This window comes from Aythya marila (genome assembly GCF_965140915.1).
Source record: "Aythya marila genome assembly, chromosome: 4".
NCBI classification, from domain to species: Eukaryota; Metazoa; Chordata; class Aves; order Anseriformes; family Anatidae; genus Aythya; species Aythya marila.
Genome location: NC_139045.1, coordinates 6,939,697 through 6,957,232, shown reverse-complemented (window position 1 = coordinate 6,957,232; position 17,536 = coordinate 6,939,697). Strand labels below are relative to the sequence as shown.

The window sequence follows — 17,536 nt, the reverse complement described above, 5'->3', positions numbered from 1 at the left end:
GTAGCAGAGAAGAGGGCTGATTGGGAAATACCTGGGAAAGGCCTTCTGGGATTTAGTAATTATGCAATAAAATGACAGATGATATTTAGTGTAGGTAAAAACAAAGTGCTGCAAGTGGAAAAAGGAGTCCTGTGTTGTCATACAAAATGAAAGGCTTTAGGCAGGCTGTTAGCACTCCGGAGTGAGACCACGCAGTTCCATGATAACGCCAACTTGTTGCTAGGCAGCGGATCAAAAAGCAAATGAAATTAGGAATTATTAGAAAAGGAATAGAGAACAAAACAGAGGACATAATTAGGACAATGCCTAAATTACATGGTTCACCTACAAGTTGAGCATCACGTGCAATTCTTCTCCCATCATCTCAGAATAGTTATATTAAAGCTGGAAAAGGTTCAGAAAAGAGCAGTGAGGGTGATGGAGCTGATTTTCCATAGGCACAATCAAGTAGACTGGAGCTGTTTAAGAACTAAATGCTGGGAATGAGTAAGTCATTAAAAGTGCAGACGGGGCAGATAGAGATGGAGAATAAAATGAACTGGGGGCTTATCAACTGAACTGAGCAGGAGCCAGGTATAAAACAGAGCAGAGGAGGCACTTCACACAGTGAGTATTAAAGATGCTGCCAAAAAGACCCTGAGGGTGCAAGAAGTTGATGGTGCCCTGGGGCAGTCTGGATGCATACTTGGAAAAGAGACACTGTGTGCTGATGTGTAGGCAAATCACAACACAACAAACCACAGGTGATTAGAAAGCAGAGTAGGAAGGCAGAGGGAAATGCTATTTATACTTGGTTTCTCATTTTTCTATGTGTAACTTGCAGGTATGATACAGGTCTAAGTGCTGGAATTATAATCTTACCTTTGTTTAGCTTTGTCCCAGTTCTCCAAGGTGAAAAGTACAACCTGTGATCCAAATAAATATTGTGCTATTTCAGAGAAATCGTAGAAACCTTTATCAGATGCATCTGGCTTTTAACACTGATTTTTCATTAAGGTGATAAGCAAATTTTTGCAAGTCTTTGGCAGTCATGTAAATTTTCAGAAATGTAGTATGAAAGTATAGCATCATAAACGTATCAATTTCAAATTTCTCAGATTAAAAACATTTCTAAAGCATTATATAATACACACCTATGTAAAAGCATGTCTTGGCTGTAGAATTTTCTTTCTGGAAGGAAACATTTCTCAATGGAACTAAAGTGCTTTAAAATCCCTCTTAAAAAAAGAAAAAGTGAGAGATTTCTTAGTTATGCTAAAAGGTCCATTATTGAAATATATATGTGATTTGTAAAACTTTTGCTTGGAGAAATTGTTCTTTCAGGGACAGTTCTGCACTGGTAGCTTGATAACTGTGATTCAGTAGTGCTAATATTCAAAAGACTTTTATTAAAATAAAAAAAAATGTGGCAGATACTTCATAAGAGCGGGACTGTTCTTTATGGAAACTTTGTTTTTTTTTATACAGATAGCCATTTGGAAGAATTTCCCACTCTCCTTCACTGTGCAGCCAGATTTGGATTAAAGAACCTTGCAGCTCTTCTACTCAAGTGCCCAGAGGCCACATGGGCTTGTAGGATAGCCAACACACACGGAGATGATCCGGCAAGTCTTGCTGAGAAGCACGGACACAAGGAACTAAGAAAATTAATCAAAGAATTGTCAGTAAGTTCATATGCTTTTTCATATGCCATCAATAAGCAGGGCACCGTGATGTTTTTACTACTCAGTAACATACTGTCTCCTCTTGTGAAGCCTACTGCATCACGGTTCTTCTGTCTTAAAATATTACTGTGATCTTGCTGTCTCAGACGGGTCAAGATGGGGTTCCACCACTTTTTCTGCACTGTTTTAATGGCGATAAGTGTTTCTGTGTTGCTTGACTTTAGGCATGTAATGGAAGAAGAGTGAAAAAGAAATACCTCACATGGCCTAGCTAGGTCTGTGCTTTCAGCTCTTACCAGTAGTTATATTGTAAATGGTCTACCCCAACCATCTGGTGTTGGAGATAAAGACTTCAAAAATGATTTCCTGAACTCATCATTGTCTTGCTTCAGCATTTGACAAAGAGAGTGCTTGCCCTGCCTTGGCTGTCCACTCCATTGTGAAGGAAGATGAAACTTTCCTACCCTTTGTTAGATGGACTAAATCTTTCTTCAGATGGCTATGCAGGAGGGGAGGTTGGGCAGTCGTTGCCCTTCCACATGAAAGATAGTAACAGAGAAATGCTGTCCATTCTAGCAAGCAAGCTATTGCCAGTAAAATGTAACAGAATTGGTAGTATAAAAAGTAATATACTGTAGGGACACTTGAGAGCTTTAACCTATTTTAAGTCCTTGCTGTGATAACTATAATATGAGGTGATAAGCCTTGCCCCAGAGGTTTTAAAGCCTAGAGCACAAACCAGGTAAATATCAGGACAGGATGTGAAGGTTGGCTATGTTGTGTAGGCATGGTGCCGTTTTGCTGATGGCGTGATTATTTTTTTTGTGTTGGATTCCATGTTCATGGACAAGCGTTCACAGCAGTCGCTGAAGAGAAGGAATGGAAAGAGTGAGAAAGCCAGAAGGTTCATTTGGTCATTATCAGTCAACTTGACGTAACCGTGGATAGACACAAGACCGAAGATGGGTTTGAAGAAATATAAGATAATAGTTATGTAGGGCAGGATTTTTAACACAACTGATGAAGAAAGTGCAAGAAACATAAGGGTGATTTAAAATAGGAAAAGATAGAGTAAAGAATGAAAACTGACTGACGTTAATTATTAAAATAGTAGAGTAAGGATTGATTTTTTTTTTTTTTTACTTGATACAGCTGGCATCTAATGTAAAGGTGAAGGAAAGCCATTGGGAAATCTGAATGAAAGTTTCTTGTGGTCAGTGCTGAATCTTAAAGGTGACCTTAGGAATGCTTTAAGAGCTGATCTTACTAAAATGAGTTCAGGGGAAAAAAATGCAGCCCCTACTGCCTGAAAGTAAGGCATTTTGGCAGTGGCCAAGATGCTGAATGAGAATGTTTTATTTACCTTTTTGTTGTTGTTAAACAGCTATTGATACAGGCTTAAAAAAGCTGGGGGAGGGAAAATATCTACAAAGCAAGAAGTTCATATCTAGTGGAGAACGTGATCTGGTGTCTTTCAGAATTGACAGGGAATAGTTCCCTATGCTTACAGGGCAATGGATCTGATCTCAGAAGCACTGCAGAGCTTTTTCTGCTGGTAATGCAGAAGAGTATTGTACTACAGACATGATGTGTTTACCTCCGTTCTCGATACCATAGCTAAGATCAAATTCATCTAAAGAAAATGTGATCTTCCTTACCATTCAGCATAAAGCTGTCCATGAAACCAGACAAAAGCAGACAAAATTCATGGATTAACATGTTAGTAATTTTGCATTTAACAACTTCTAATTGCTGTAGTTGCCTGACAGTCAACCTTGCACTGGTCAGAGAGCCCCTGCGAGTAGCAGTGTGATGTACAAGGTCAGGTCCTCTGGGTTTTGGAGCTTACCAGTGTGCTTGGAAGAGAATAGAACTGCCAGATGGCCTCTTTCTAAGTTCATATGCCCCCAGCACATGCTGTATGTAAAGGATTAGTAAAACTAGGCAGAACATGAATAAGTTGATACCTATCTCTCTGTGAGATACCTGTTTCTTTGCTAAGGCAGTCATGTTGGTCAGAGAGTTGAGCACTGATAAATTAACCATGGAAACCATGGTTAGCTATGGTTAATCAGTCATGGTTAACGATGATGGTTAATTCTGTCGGACACCTATTTGTTTATGCTAAAATTGTAGAAATATTCCCTCCTGCATTTCAGACGTGTGTCTTTGTTGTGCACCCCACACAGGACTGGAGGCTCCAAAAAATGAATCCTTCCCCTTTTCTCCTGAGAAATGCACTCATATTTGACATAATGGTATAGTTTGGGGTAACTATAAGAGAAAATACAAGCACGTGTGGTACAGACAGACAACAAGTGATACACATTGAGAGACTGCATTGTGCTACATGAGTCTTTTTGTATTTCAGTAGGTTTCGTCAGCGATGGAAGGCAGTGTTTGTGAGGGTGATGGATTTCACTAAATTTTCCTAACTAAATTTTAAATTTTAAAATTTAAATTTTTTAAAATTTAAATTTTTCCTACCAGGATATGTGCATATCTCAGATTAACTTCTCATTTGTAGTTGGGTAGTTAACTGTCTTAATGATTCCTTGGTATAAAGCTATCAATCTACAGCGTGGATTTTTAAGGGTAAATCTGATTTTATACGATGTAATCTTGCACAGAAGTGGTCTCTACATGGTATGTATCAGCTATTGTTTACATACAAGTTATTGATAATACTTCTTGGCTTGTGAGGACTCCTTTCAAAAGTCTGAATGCTTGTTCCAGGACTGAACTGTAACCAACTCTGCTACCATCATAAGAATGAGACATCTGGCTAGGATAAGTAGTGTACCTCCAATTTTCAGCTGATTCAAAGGGCATGGCTTACTAATGCAACACAAATAAAAATTGGAGCATTCTTCAAGCCTGCCAAATGTGTAATATGGTATTTTAGAAATGTTAGCTCCAACCCCAGGAAGAAAAATGGCTTATTTGTGTCGCCTGTAATAGTGCACTTAAGAACAAAAACACTTACTGTACTTCTGTAATTGATGGGAATGTGGAAAAGAAATATTTGTGTGGCTCTGAGCCAAGCAGAATTTAGTTTAACCACGATCCAGGAACTTCCCGTTACAGTTGGAGCATTGAAATTGCTCATTATTACAACAGAAGTACTTTTGTGCTTGCCGTACCTCTCACTGTTCTCAAATTGGTACCTGTGTTTTGCCTTTCCTTTAATGAACAGCCTCAAAAATATTCACAGTAATCCATCACTTCCATCTTGAAGAGTTCCAGAAAAATGAGTGTATTAAGCGTATGTTCAATTTGTCCCAAAACCTGGAAAGTGCCTTTCATGCCCCTTTGTGCTGGGGAGCCCTCTGGGGAGTGAGAATTTCGTGAGGTGGTCAGGGAGAGGAGGCAGCAGAAGGAGAAGGGGCGACACCACGGCTGCAATTTCTGCCTTCCAACCCGGGGCTTTTTTTTTTCCCCCCCCTGTGCTCGGGGCTCTGCTGGCCAAAGCGAGCCGTAGGACCTAATTTTCACGCTGGTTCATCTATGGCACAAGTGCCCTGCTGTTGTTTAAAGGAAAAACCTCCTTTCTGGAGCTGGATACTACTGGCGTTGATGCGGGGAGTGTTCCAGCCACAGAAGGCAGATCTGGAGGGCTCGGCTGGCACACCAGGAGCTGATCTCCTCAGCTGTGTGAAAACAAAGCACGAGGGAAGGCTCACACAGCACATAGCCTGCTTCTGTTGTTACAGCTGTATGGAAGGGGGAGTTGGGAAGAGATTTTCACCTTTTAGTACCACGGTTACATACACCATTACATGCTAAAGCGTCGCACCCTTTAATACGCCGTATAAATGCATGTTCCCACAACCAGCAGTGTCTGCCTTGTCTCTCACACTCCTGCATTTCAAAAGCTCGTTGAAAATATCTCCCTTGCGTGAAGGGAACATTGCAAGGCTCGATCCGTTTGTGTTACAGGTACTAAACTGATGGAGCCAGCCCTGAAACAATCTGGTTAATGGGGATTATGGTAAAGCTGAGTTTCAGACATACCGGTAGTTTATTAAGCAGATTGTATTTTTCCTGCATTTTAGCACAAAGCCACTTAAATGGACACTCATTTCCAATTCCAAGGCACGTTTCATTCGCGTTTAGATGAAGTTCAATTCTCTCTTCTGTAATATAAAAGAGGAATATTGCTTAACATTCTGTGATAACATCCAGAGTTGCCACTTTGTCTTGTGATTTTCATCCTCAATAGAACCAAGTACTTGAATGTTTGCCGTAATTACTTTTAGGTTGAATCACATAAATCAAGCGTGTGAATTTAAAACTAGTAAGAGCCGTTCGGTAGCAACGCTGGCAGGAGTCCTCACCTCAGAGTATCTGAAGAGGAGAAACGATGAACCTTTTGAGCTTAGTTGCTCCAGCCGGTGGCTCAAACTCCACTAAGAATGGCTGCAGTCCTTTTGCTTCCCATTATCCATAGGCTAAAGCACGGCTGCAGTCAGGTGCTACGTACCTGTGACAGGTAAGTACCTTGGTAAGCCAGAGCAGTCTGCTCAGATATCAGGGCCCTCCTTCAGATGTTTGTCTGATGGGCGTGCTCTGTCTCTGAAAGCTGTTTTGACACCAGGTTGCTGTTCTGGTTACCAGCTGTGGTCTTTTTAAGCCTGCATAAAAGTTCTGCCCACGGAAAATAAGGAAATCTCTTAAATGAAGCTCTTATCCAGCACACAAAGGAAGACTTTAAAAAATAGAGGAGAGAAAATTTCCAGGCATTAAGTGACTAATGAGGGGAGTATATTCAATTTGTGACCTAACTGCTTAAAACTGGAGGTCGCACTGATAGCCAGTCTAGGCATTGAAGCTTCGCAATGGGCGTAATTCCTTGTTCCAGCACTTCGGTGCTAATTTCTCCCTTCCTCTGCTGTGCTACTGAATGGGTCAGTCAGGAAGGTTACTGTGTGCCACTTGGAGTATACCTCACCATTTCTAAGAAAAATACAATTCAGAAAGCGTTTTTATCGCTTGTTATTGCAAATAACTTCTGATTGTTGGCTTTGGCCTTTAAAGCAGATTCCTAGGGGTGACGTGAATGTTATTTAAATACAAAAATTGAAATGGTTGTTTCATGTTCCACCACACAGTCAAGAGAGCACAAATTCATTTTGAGTTTTAAAATCCCTTCTAAAATTTCTGAATTGGTTGCCTAAAATTTGAGGCAGAAAATACAGGTTCGTTTTTAACCTGCCCAAGACCAAAGTGTCCAAGTGGCACTGGCCAGGCCTGTGACAATCCATATCTAAACAACGGACAGGTGGAAAAGTCGTCGTCTTGCCACTAACAAAACCCTGTCTGGGTTTCTTGTTTAATATAATTTTCTACGTCTGCCAGCTTTAGGCACCTCTTAGGAGCCCAAAACCTCTTTTTGCAAATAAAATAGGCATTTAATTCTGCAGATTTTAGTGAAATTCCTGTGAATTTAGGTAGATTGGGGCAGTGCCTCAGAACCCATTCTGTTGAAGAAGCCTGTTGGATAAGCATTGTGTTGGGAAAAGTCTTCCTGAAATGACAAGCTGGATTTTTATAAATCTTTGTGAGCTTAAAGGATGGGCAGGTGTGTAGGCTGGCAAATAATTCATCGATGTACATTTCACCCCTCTCACGCCTGTCTTTTTGAAGTAAATGGTTGGACCAGAATCCAGATTTCCTTCAAATACCTTCAACTTGGTAAAAGAGAAAATTGTCTACAAAAATGCTGCATTGGGGAACTTGAGGGCAGTTTTTTCCTCAGCTGTTTTAGGCAGAAAGAATCTTCCCTGTCATCAGAGCTGCCATCTCCAAATGGCAATGACTCTTTAGATGGCAGGTGCTCCTTCGACAAGGATTCCCATACTTGATAGCAAATTCTAGCAGCTCATCAGGAATGAGCTTTTACAGACAAAGAACTTCTGCTCTTACAGCAGTGTTTGGCTTTGTGTTTCTGGAAATGGCTGAATGAGAAGGCAGAGCTCCCCAGCACGAAACTATCACGTTTTCAAATCTGGTTGCAATCTCTTCCCGAGCTATTAACGTTCTGCTGGGCAAGGACCACATGTAGCAAGATGAAGTGGATATATATTAAGGAACCTTAAATGAAATGAATGTGATTGCTCTCAGTATTTGTTTAATTACTTTAAATGCTGCTGTAGTGTTGCACTGGGCCGTTGCTCATTACTTTCAAATAGCTGGAAGAGGATGCAAGAGAGAAGGGGATTAATCTGGTTTCTAAAACTTGTGCTAATCCACTGGTAATTCCTCTGTGAAGCCTGCTGGGATAATGTTCTTTCAATAGTATTTTAATGTTCGGAAACGTTGGCTACATGCGTCCTTTGATATGCTGGAAGTTACTTAACTGAGAAGAACAACTGAATATATTCTTTGATATGTTTTAGTGACTGGATATTCACAAACCCTTGGCAGTGAAATTGAATTCGTAAACTTCTTGAGGAATTTGAGCTGAGGAGTCTATGAACTTCTGCCAGCTGATAGGCAGATGACATCCTATGATTTCAGTCAGATGTTTGTTCACAGGGACCTCTTTTTTTTTTTCCCTAAAATTGCTTGTGGAGAAGCTTTGTATTGTCAGTGCTTGGAGTCGTATGGGATGTGGCTGGGGGTATTATTTTACTAGATGTCAAGGTTTCCTTTTCACATAGTCTCAGAGGGACATGAGCTCTGTAATAACAGCTTGCTGGCACACACTGCCTTCTGCGGTCAGAGTTGACGATTTGTGTTTTAGTGAAGAGAAAAAAGGTACTGACAACATGGAAAAGCTTCGCTTTAAGGAGAAAAAGCTCAATTTCTTTTTTTTTTCTTTTTTAAAAAAAGACATTAAACTAAACACGTTTTTAAGGTTTCCGTGTAGACTTCCATTCAGGCTAGAACCTTGCACCTTAGCGGGGATCAAGTCTTCTGTCGTAACTGGAGAGAATGATAAAAGAGTTGGAAGCCTTCTAGATGAGATGCTTACTGAATTTTTTGTATAATTTAAAATTAACTAGGACGGTTTTTCCAAAGAATTACCTGGTATTTTGTCTAATCTTCTGATATTTGGCAGTCATAACAGTGGCAGAGTGGAAGTCAGTTGTTTGCAAGTCAGTGATTCAAAAAGCCTTCACAATTTTTAAGGGAAACTTGAATACTAATGGAATTACTAGGCAAAATGCTTATGAATTGGAAACAGGAAAAATTAAAAAGGATTCTGTAACAACCCTTCTGTTCTTAAATGTATTTATGACTGCAAAACCAAGGGATCGCTAGAGTCCTACTGATTGTTTTGTGACAAGGCAACATCAGCAAAGATGCTTAGCTAGGGGTTTTTGTTATGTTGTTGCTCGGGGGGTTTGTTTGTTTTTTCAGAAGTAGTTTCTAGGCTGAAAAGAGTCACCCCAATCATTCATCTGCATTATTAGGCTCTGAATTTGCTTGAACATGCGAAAAAGGTTTAGACAAATTTGTTAAAGAAAAATACAAGTACAGTGTTTTACAGAAATAAGAGAAAACAAAACTGACCATGTTATGTTGTCATAGAAATCAGTGGCATGCTATGCCAAAGCTGTCCTCCGTGTCTTTTAAGAAGGATGCAAATAAATATGTTTTGGTAGAGACTGTACTAGCCTGAGGAGGTGTTAGAAGGTAGATGGTAAAGATGCACAGAATAATGACTGTTTTCCAAGTAAACAAGCCACTTCTGCTTAACCTGTGTCATAAGAGAACAAGCAAATTTGACATGAAATGCTGTTCACTGTGAGATGTAATTTCTCTGTTCAGATGGTTAAGATACTACTGAAGCCACAAGCAGAGGAAGGATTTAAAAGGCCAGACGTTTCAGTGGATGTTGAGAAGGTTTTGTCCCTGTATGTAATTCTTTGTTAAAGGAGTTAAAGGAGAACCTTTCCCAGGAAGGAGCTGCTCCATAGTTGTCCATTAGAACAATTGTTCCCTGCACCTTTCTTGTGCTGTTCTAAAAACTGTTATTACGTGAGCATGTTCTTTCTTCCTACTATTTCTTTTTCAAATACAGACGTCTCAGACACCCTTACAGTGCAAAGGAAAAGGTGAAATGATTTCAACTCATCTGCTAACTCCAGGTTTACTAACCAAGGAAGGAGTGCTGGGGCACACCAGTGTAAAGACCAGAAGCAAGTTTAGGGTGTTGCCTCTGCTGGATGAAGTAATTTGAAGGTATGTGTTGAGCTGTCAAAAAGCAAATACACTTTGAGATAGTGTATGATCTCAGTGAGAATGTCTGGAGTATGCCCTACGGCTGCCTCCCAGTGATCTGGGAAGGAGTCAAACATCTGTCACCTCCTACAAGTTGGTGAGCAGGAAGCAAACATATCAATGTCAGCTTTCTGCAGCCCCTCAGAAGGGGAAAACCAGAAACAAAGAGCGCGCAAAGAGCAAAACTGTGGTAAGGGGGGTTTCAGTTTTGTGAAGGAAAAATAGAAGAGGAAGGCAGCTGTTAGTTATTGTGGTAATATAGTCTGTGTGCCAGGAATAGCTACCTTTTGAATGATATTATGAGGTCTGAAGGGAGATTTTTGGTCTCAAAACCCAAAGAAAAACTGGGGGGAGAAGGAAGAATTAATGAATAAAGTTAGGTACGAGACTTGCCATGTCCTTAGCAGTCTGAAGTTCAGAGCTCTGCACAGCTCTAATAGTGACTTACGAGACTTTCCTACAGCTGTAATTTATTGCTTAATTAGAAAAATTGTCTTTAGGCTCTACATCAATAGAATGACCACTGGGGAAAGGCATTTCTCAAAGCTACCAAGCCCATTATATAAAACTGCTTTAAAAAATCCATTCCTGCCCTGCATATTGCTGGTTCTGTTTAACACAGCCATGCAAATCTCCATTTATAATTCTGAGGAGTCTGCACAGAAGGCACGCTCGTTGTTTTGCCTTCTCTTCCCACCCACATATATTGTTCTACAATAAATGATTCAGTATTTCATTACCCAGACTCTAGGGTACCTAGCAGTATTCATTTGCTTTTCTTCTATCTGGTACAAACTTAAAACTGGTTTCTGGGTTCCCATACTCTACCAAACTCCAACGGGGATGCAGCAATTGACACATATGTTTGCTTTCCTGGTGAAAATCAATATGTTAAAAGATTCCTTTAATAATGCATGCTTAATAACCATTGCAGTCATTATACTGCTGTCTGTAACAGGCATAGGCAGCCTTCCTCAACCCCATGAGCTAAATGCCAACATCTTTGTGTCTGATAGCAGCAGCGTATGCATATCAGAGGTCTGGCAGTTTTTCCTCAGGCAGCAGAAGTTAGCGGCTCTCTGCAGCTCTTCCTGCAAGCGCGAGGCATGTAACTGGATCTCAGCGCTCCCTGATGGTGCCAGTCGTATGATATTACTTACTCCTGAGGTTTTGGGTTATTCATCTGCTCCTGTATGGTCACAGGGGTGATCTGGGAACCGTCCTTTAAATATTAGAGAATTGCTTAAGACCTGTGGTTGGCCACCTGTGGCCTTCTGAATTCCAGCTGAGTACATCTGCTCTTAATAAATGCCTCTTGCCAGAAAGCCTCCTGCCACGTGGAAGACGCTAGCAAGCTCCTTTCAGGTTGCATAGCAAAACCCAGAAATCCGTATCTGTACCAGACATGGAAGCAATATAATTGTACATGTGATTCCTAACAGGATCACTTAAAAGAGCTTTGAAAGTTTGATTTTAATGAGATATATTTTAAGGAAACTGCTGCCAGTTGATAGCGTTGTACTGTCTTATGTAAATGGGTCAAAGAATTGAACAAAAGTTTCCATGGAGACTGAGTATAACTCCAAGGTGCTTTTCAAATTAATTAAAGCCTTGTTTTGCAAGGGGAAGAGGTTAAAGGTGACAAAAGCTAGTGCTGGTATATAGATCTGCAGGAAACTGGCCAAGCTGGTCCTAGGGACACCTATCATCACTGACAACATAGCCAGTAGAATTATAGCAGACAAAAAGTAGTGATTTGAACAGATTTCTTTCTTTCTCCAGAAAAGTTAAACGAGAGAGACCTAGGTGCAGGCCTGAGCTAGCTATGAGCACACCGAACAAGAAGAAAAACTTCTGGAAATGTCCAAAAACAAGATCACTTCAGAATTCTGAAAGCAAACATGATTGAGCTTGTTAGTGAGAACTGCTCGCCTCCTTCTTTTTCCAGATTACTAAATAAAGCATAACTTGGTATTTTAATGTTCTTGTTCTCTGCACCCATTAAGTGCGCTCATGTAATACAAGACGAAGGATGTTACTTCTCACTAGTTTTTTAGTAAATGAAATGACTAAGAAGCAAAAAATGGTGAGCAAACACACAGTTCTTTGGACTGTGTTGTGTTTCGCTATGGCTAGTGAAATACAAAGTTTAGTTAAAACTTAGGTACTCTGAAACAGGCTTCATGCAGATACATGACTGAATAATTACTGAAGAATGAATAATGCACAGGGCTAGAAGCAAAAAGCAGCCCATTTTTCATGCAACACAACTAGGAGTTGTTAGAAGACTTAGTATGGGTGAAATTCTTCAGAAAAGTGGTCAAGATCAGGATAGGGTTTTAACTCTGTCTGCAAAGAGTGGGTGCCAACAGAAAGGACATGGTGGAAGTGCATGTGTAGAGGCTTAAAGCAACCTTGGAAGACTGCAGAACTGTTAAAATATCCATTCCACGGAGCAGGGCATAAATGAACAAGACGAAACCTTTATCAGAGCTGAAGTTTTAACCCACCTACCTAAAAAAAAGTCAAAAGATTTAGAATAGAAGACTATTCAGGGATTTTGAATTCTTTGGAATGGGGAACTTGTTCTTAGGGATTTTTTTTCTCATCTGGCTATTTCCAGCAGTAACTGGAGATCACCAGGAATGAAAATACACGTTGCACAAGGTATGCTGATTTAAGTAGAGCCAAAGAAGCTAAAGATGGTCACTGGAGTGTCTGAAGTTCAGAGGTACTATGACTGGCTATAAAACTAAGTTATACTTACTGTGTGGCACCATGCCCTCGTAAACATATTGCAAAATTTGGCGCTTCTGGCTTAAGAAATGTGGCCACTAGCAAAACTGCCACTATACCAAGAAAATGAGGATTTAGTAGGATTTCTAAAATTTTGAAAGATTATTATCCTGTTGAGAAGTTTTGTATTAAATGAAGTGCGTCATACAGTGCTTTTCTGCTGTTGCCTAAGTCCAGGAGGCCTCGAGGGAAGGCTAGCAATAGGTTCGCTGTCTGAGCATTGTACATGGCAGTCAGGTTATAAAGGACAAATTGAAAAATATATATATTGGTTTTGGTGAAAGTGACCTTTGTGAACTGCTGCGAAAAGAGCCGCAGAGGGTTTGTGGAAAGTAACAATGACAATAGCACGAAACAACAGAGGCTGCATATTCCCAATTATCACTATAACGAAAAGATTTTCTGCTGTAAAGTTGGTATTTTTTCTGTTTCCCTTAACGAGATGAGACTGGAAACTTTTAAACTGTTTTGGGTGAATATATTACAACGCAAAGACAGGAATGCATTTAAGAACAGAAAAATCCATGGCGGGGGAGGCAGGAACATTTTATATTTGCTTTAAATGAACCATATGATTGGAGCCTCAGCTAAGGCTTTTCATACATGTCAAAAATATAGGCCAGGTCAAGAGAGAGAATTCATTGTTGATAGTTCATGAAGAATTGGCTCCCTAGAGAAAAAGTAGGCACAGATTTGTTTATATTGCCGGGGGCAGGGGGGATCGTGTGTTCGGTATTTTTGTTCTCATTTCCCTAAAAGAGCTTCAAAAGATCTTTCAATAGCTCTCATAGAAAATGTAGATCAACTATATATATATTAGATATATGTATGTATATATATATACACACAAAAAATATATATATACTATATCAAATTTGCTTTTGCTGAATAAGGTGAATTTTCACCTGAAAATATCTGAAAATCGACCGTATTTATGTGGGCAAGAGTGACGAGCTTTGCAATTAGAGGTTTTAAAAATGAGTGCTGCTGCTCATTATTTTCATTCCCAGAAGGCTGGTGAAAGAAAGCATTTTAAACAGCAGGTGTAGGCTGCCGTGGTGGTAGGCTTATACTTGTATCTGTATTAAATCCTGTAAGTTGGCAGAATAATGCAAACGGATTAAGGAATGTCAGCTTCTGTAACCCAGAAGGTTGTGCTGTGGGTGTCAGAGGATGGTTGGTGTAGAGGTGAAGGGCTACAGAAGAGAGCAGTCAGAACCCAGCAGAATTTGTGGTCCAGCAGCTCTCTGCAGAGCTATGTATTTAGAGTAGTCTCGGTGATTTCAGGTATCAGTGTTTTCATAAAAAGTAGTGGTCTGTTTTGCAGACTAGCAGGAGATTGCCATGAGAAGCTGAGGCGTCAACTGCAGGATCTGATCCATGCAGAAGCAACGGGTTGTTGATACCTGACAGCGGTGACATTGGCATATTTTAGAAGACTTGGAAATCTACTGACATTTACAGGGGATGAGGTGGGCTACTTGAATGCTACTAGGTTGTTTAGTTAATAAACCGATCGTAAGAATTTTAATTGCAAAGAACCCCAGCTTCACGATGCTCATTTCAAACATTTTCCCTGATATTTTGTGAGACTTGAATTCATCATAGCCTCAATAAGTTCGTGAGTCACTTATGATATTCAGAATTGTAATTTGACCTTTCTTTTGGATTTGTCTAGTTAACAGGTATTTCCATTTCAAATACTTAATAGTTGGGAGATTTCATTGTGTTCATTATAATTCAGTTAGCGGTGAAATGTTAATTGAATACTGCTAGTTTGTTTAGATAATAGCTCGTGATGAATTTGCAGATATTTTCTGATTGGAGGAAGGTTTGTGTTAGATTGGTACACAAATGATGATAATGGTGTTATAGCTGTTATAGCTCTTATTGATCTTATCAGTGCTGCATCGGGCTCATGGCATGCTAGTAGGAACGTGGTTAAGAATTGTCCCTGAGTGGTTTGGGGAGTAAATGCTTCCATGGTTACTGAATTCTTCAATTTTTGGTCCCAGCATTGAGAGGAAATGTATATGAACGTCCCTATCTCTAAATTAGCGTCAATAGTGCAATTTAACAAACTGATTCTAGTCCTTGGCTCATAAAATTTGCAGTTAGATGTTTTTAGTGAAACATTTTTGCAATTTAAAAGCTGTTTTTGATTATATCCTTTAAGTATAGCCTTTAAGCAGTAGATGTAATGTGTATCAGTACAGCTTGTATATAAAAGTACAGGGCGATCTTTCCTAGAGCCCAGACACACAAAACATCATGTATCAACATGCATTATTATGAAGCAAAACTAGAATTATCTACAATTACAAAATACTGCCAGTATTTGTTGGCCTATACAGCAGCAACTAACTACCAAACCCTGTTCTTAATTTTTGGTCCAGCTCCAAGATGATGTACGCATTGCATGCGCAGAGCGTGCTCACTTTTTTCGAGAAGCTAAGCTTGAAGTTTCCTTGGTGGATGCATGTATTATACAGATTAGACCCCTTCTGCTTCCATCATCTGGAATGAAGTGCAAAAATGCCTGGAGGTTAAGTTCAGCAATCCCTACAGAATCACTGCCTCTGACCCGTCAAGCTTGTATCCTGTATCTGAATAGGAATGAGGGATAGAGGGAAATTATTTGAGTCACGGATGTTGCACGTAGTATTTCACATCTTAGCCGGGAGCAGAAATTACATGCTGTACTTGTAAAACTGGGATTGTTAACGTCACAGAATCACAGAGGTGAGAGTCCCATCCAGCCTGGCCTTGGACACCTCCAGGGATGGGGCATCCACAGCTTCTCTGGGCAGCCTGTGCCACTGCCTCACCACCCTCAGAGAACTTCTTTGTATTTCATCTAAACCCTCTTTTAGTTTAAAGTCCTTAATCCTTGACTATCACTACACTCAGTGATACACTCAGGAGAGTCCTATAGGCCCCCTTTAGGTACTGAGGCCCCCTTTAGGTACCCTTTTGGTTGATTGGTTTTCCTCATACCAAAATTTCTAATACTTCATCCTGAAGTGGCTAATGGAACTGAGATGAATTTGTGGGCGGCTTCCCAATTCTTTGCAGCTATGATAAGTGACAGGGCGACACGTAGCTCTTGACATGAGCTGACGTTGGACTGAGTAGGTGACTCTCTCCCGGGGAATTCAGGAGGGAAAGAATCAGCCCCCCAGTTGAATATAAATTTAAGAAAGATAACTTTGATTTGTTTTGCCTGCTTGCATCTTAGGGGATTTGATTTCAGCCTTCATATGTAATTAATGGAGGCTTTGAGTGTATCCTTCTTCCAAAGGAGCTATAGTCATGACAAGCATGCAAAGGGTAGAAAAATCAAGTAATTAGCCAAAGCAGAGACTCTTAAATTGTATTATTAATTATGGCACACTTTATTAGATTTAATCTCACATAATTTTTCCTTAAAATGGGATTTTGTATGCTTTGTCTTTTCTTTTTTTTTATTTTAATGTAAGTGAAGGTATCTGGCTAGTAGTTTATTCTGATGTTGCAGCTTTATTGATCAGATCTGATGCTCACTAAATTTTCTGGAGGCGGCAGTGTTTTGAGAACTTGCTGTCTTTGACTTGGATGATTTTCTGAAATGCTTTTTATTGTAGCTACCTTAAACCTTGGAATGATGTTGTTGCAAAATGCATGTAACACCTTTCGGCGCATGTGGCTTTAACAGCTGTTGGATTTGACTTTCACAGCCTGTTGCAGTTTTTCATCTTTACAGATAAGGCCTTCGTACGACAGCATGAAGCCAGAATTACTGAGCTGATGTTCAAAAAGGCATCACGATTAGTCTAGAATTTTGCAAGCCAGAAAATTTGCAAGTATCAGAAAAAAAAAAAAAAAAATCAACCTGTGGTCGTTATTTTAATTTATGAGTCTGTTTTGAAGAGTCTGGGTATTATCCTTGAGAGATGTACAAACCTCCCAACGAGACAGAAGATATGTGACTTTCTGAACTTGTGCCTTCCATCAGGTACAAAGCTTTCAGTGGCACCAAGGCTGGTGATCCATTTATCTCCTTTATTTGTAGAATAAGTTTACAATGACTCATCTAAAATGATGTGTTTTCAGGCCAATTAACAGGTGTGATTTATACAGTATCTTCACAATTATTAAAAGCTAAATTGCAAGTGTTACTAGAAGCTGTTCCGTGAAACAGCAATGCAGAAGTGTTATATTAGTGTAAGTGAATCATATCTTGCTAGAACGGGTTGGTATTTTCATTGTAAACCATTTATTTGGTTATTTTTCTTAATATCTATTCAGTTTATGGATTTATTCACAGCTGTTGCACTTTGCTTATGACTCTGTTCCATAGTTCTGTGTCCTCTGTAGACGTGTTCGGGTGCTTTCACTGTCATTTCACCTCTTACCTTGGTCGAAATTATGTTCCTGCTTCTATTGATCAGAGAAACACAAGACTCGTTAGGAAAAAGATGAATGCCATTGGGGTTGTCAGGTTTTATTTTTCACACAGCAGTAAGAGGAGGGTGCTTCCTATGGTTAGAGAAAGATAAAGGGAAGAGAACTCAGGAAATTCTGCTGTATGTATATGAGTGGGTTTTGTTGTTTGTTGAATGCATATAGGCCTTTCGCTTAGTGCTGCCTAAATTATGTATGCTAATAAAATTATGGTGCTTGTATAATAGGCTTGTGGATTAATTATGTATGAGGTGATCTGTTAGAGGGTGTAGTGCTCTTCTAGTCGAGTGTTAATTTTCTCTTAGCTGGTAGGATGCTGACCAGCGGACCTGGAACATGACGGAGCAGTTGTTCAGCCTGATGTTCTTATTCCACACAGACCAATTTTTTTCACCTTTACATCA

General features: G+C 39.8%; 1 protein-coding gene across 1 annotated transcript in view; it reads left to right on the top strand.

Moving 5' to 3' along the window:
* BANK1 (B cell scaffold protein with ankyrin repeats 1) overlaps positions 1 to 17,536 on the top strand; it is a 132,881-nt gene that overhangs the window by 57,074 nt on the left and 58,271 nt on the right. The window contains exon 8 of the mRNA XM_082760385.1: positions 1,468 to 1,664. Coding sequence (XP_082616511.1) covers positions 1,468 to 1,664 — 197 coding nt within the window. The remainder of the gene's footprint in view (positions 1 to 1,467; positions 1,665 to 17,536) is intronic.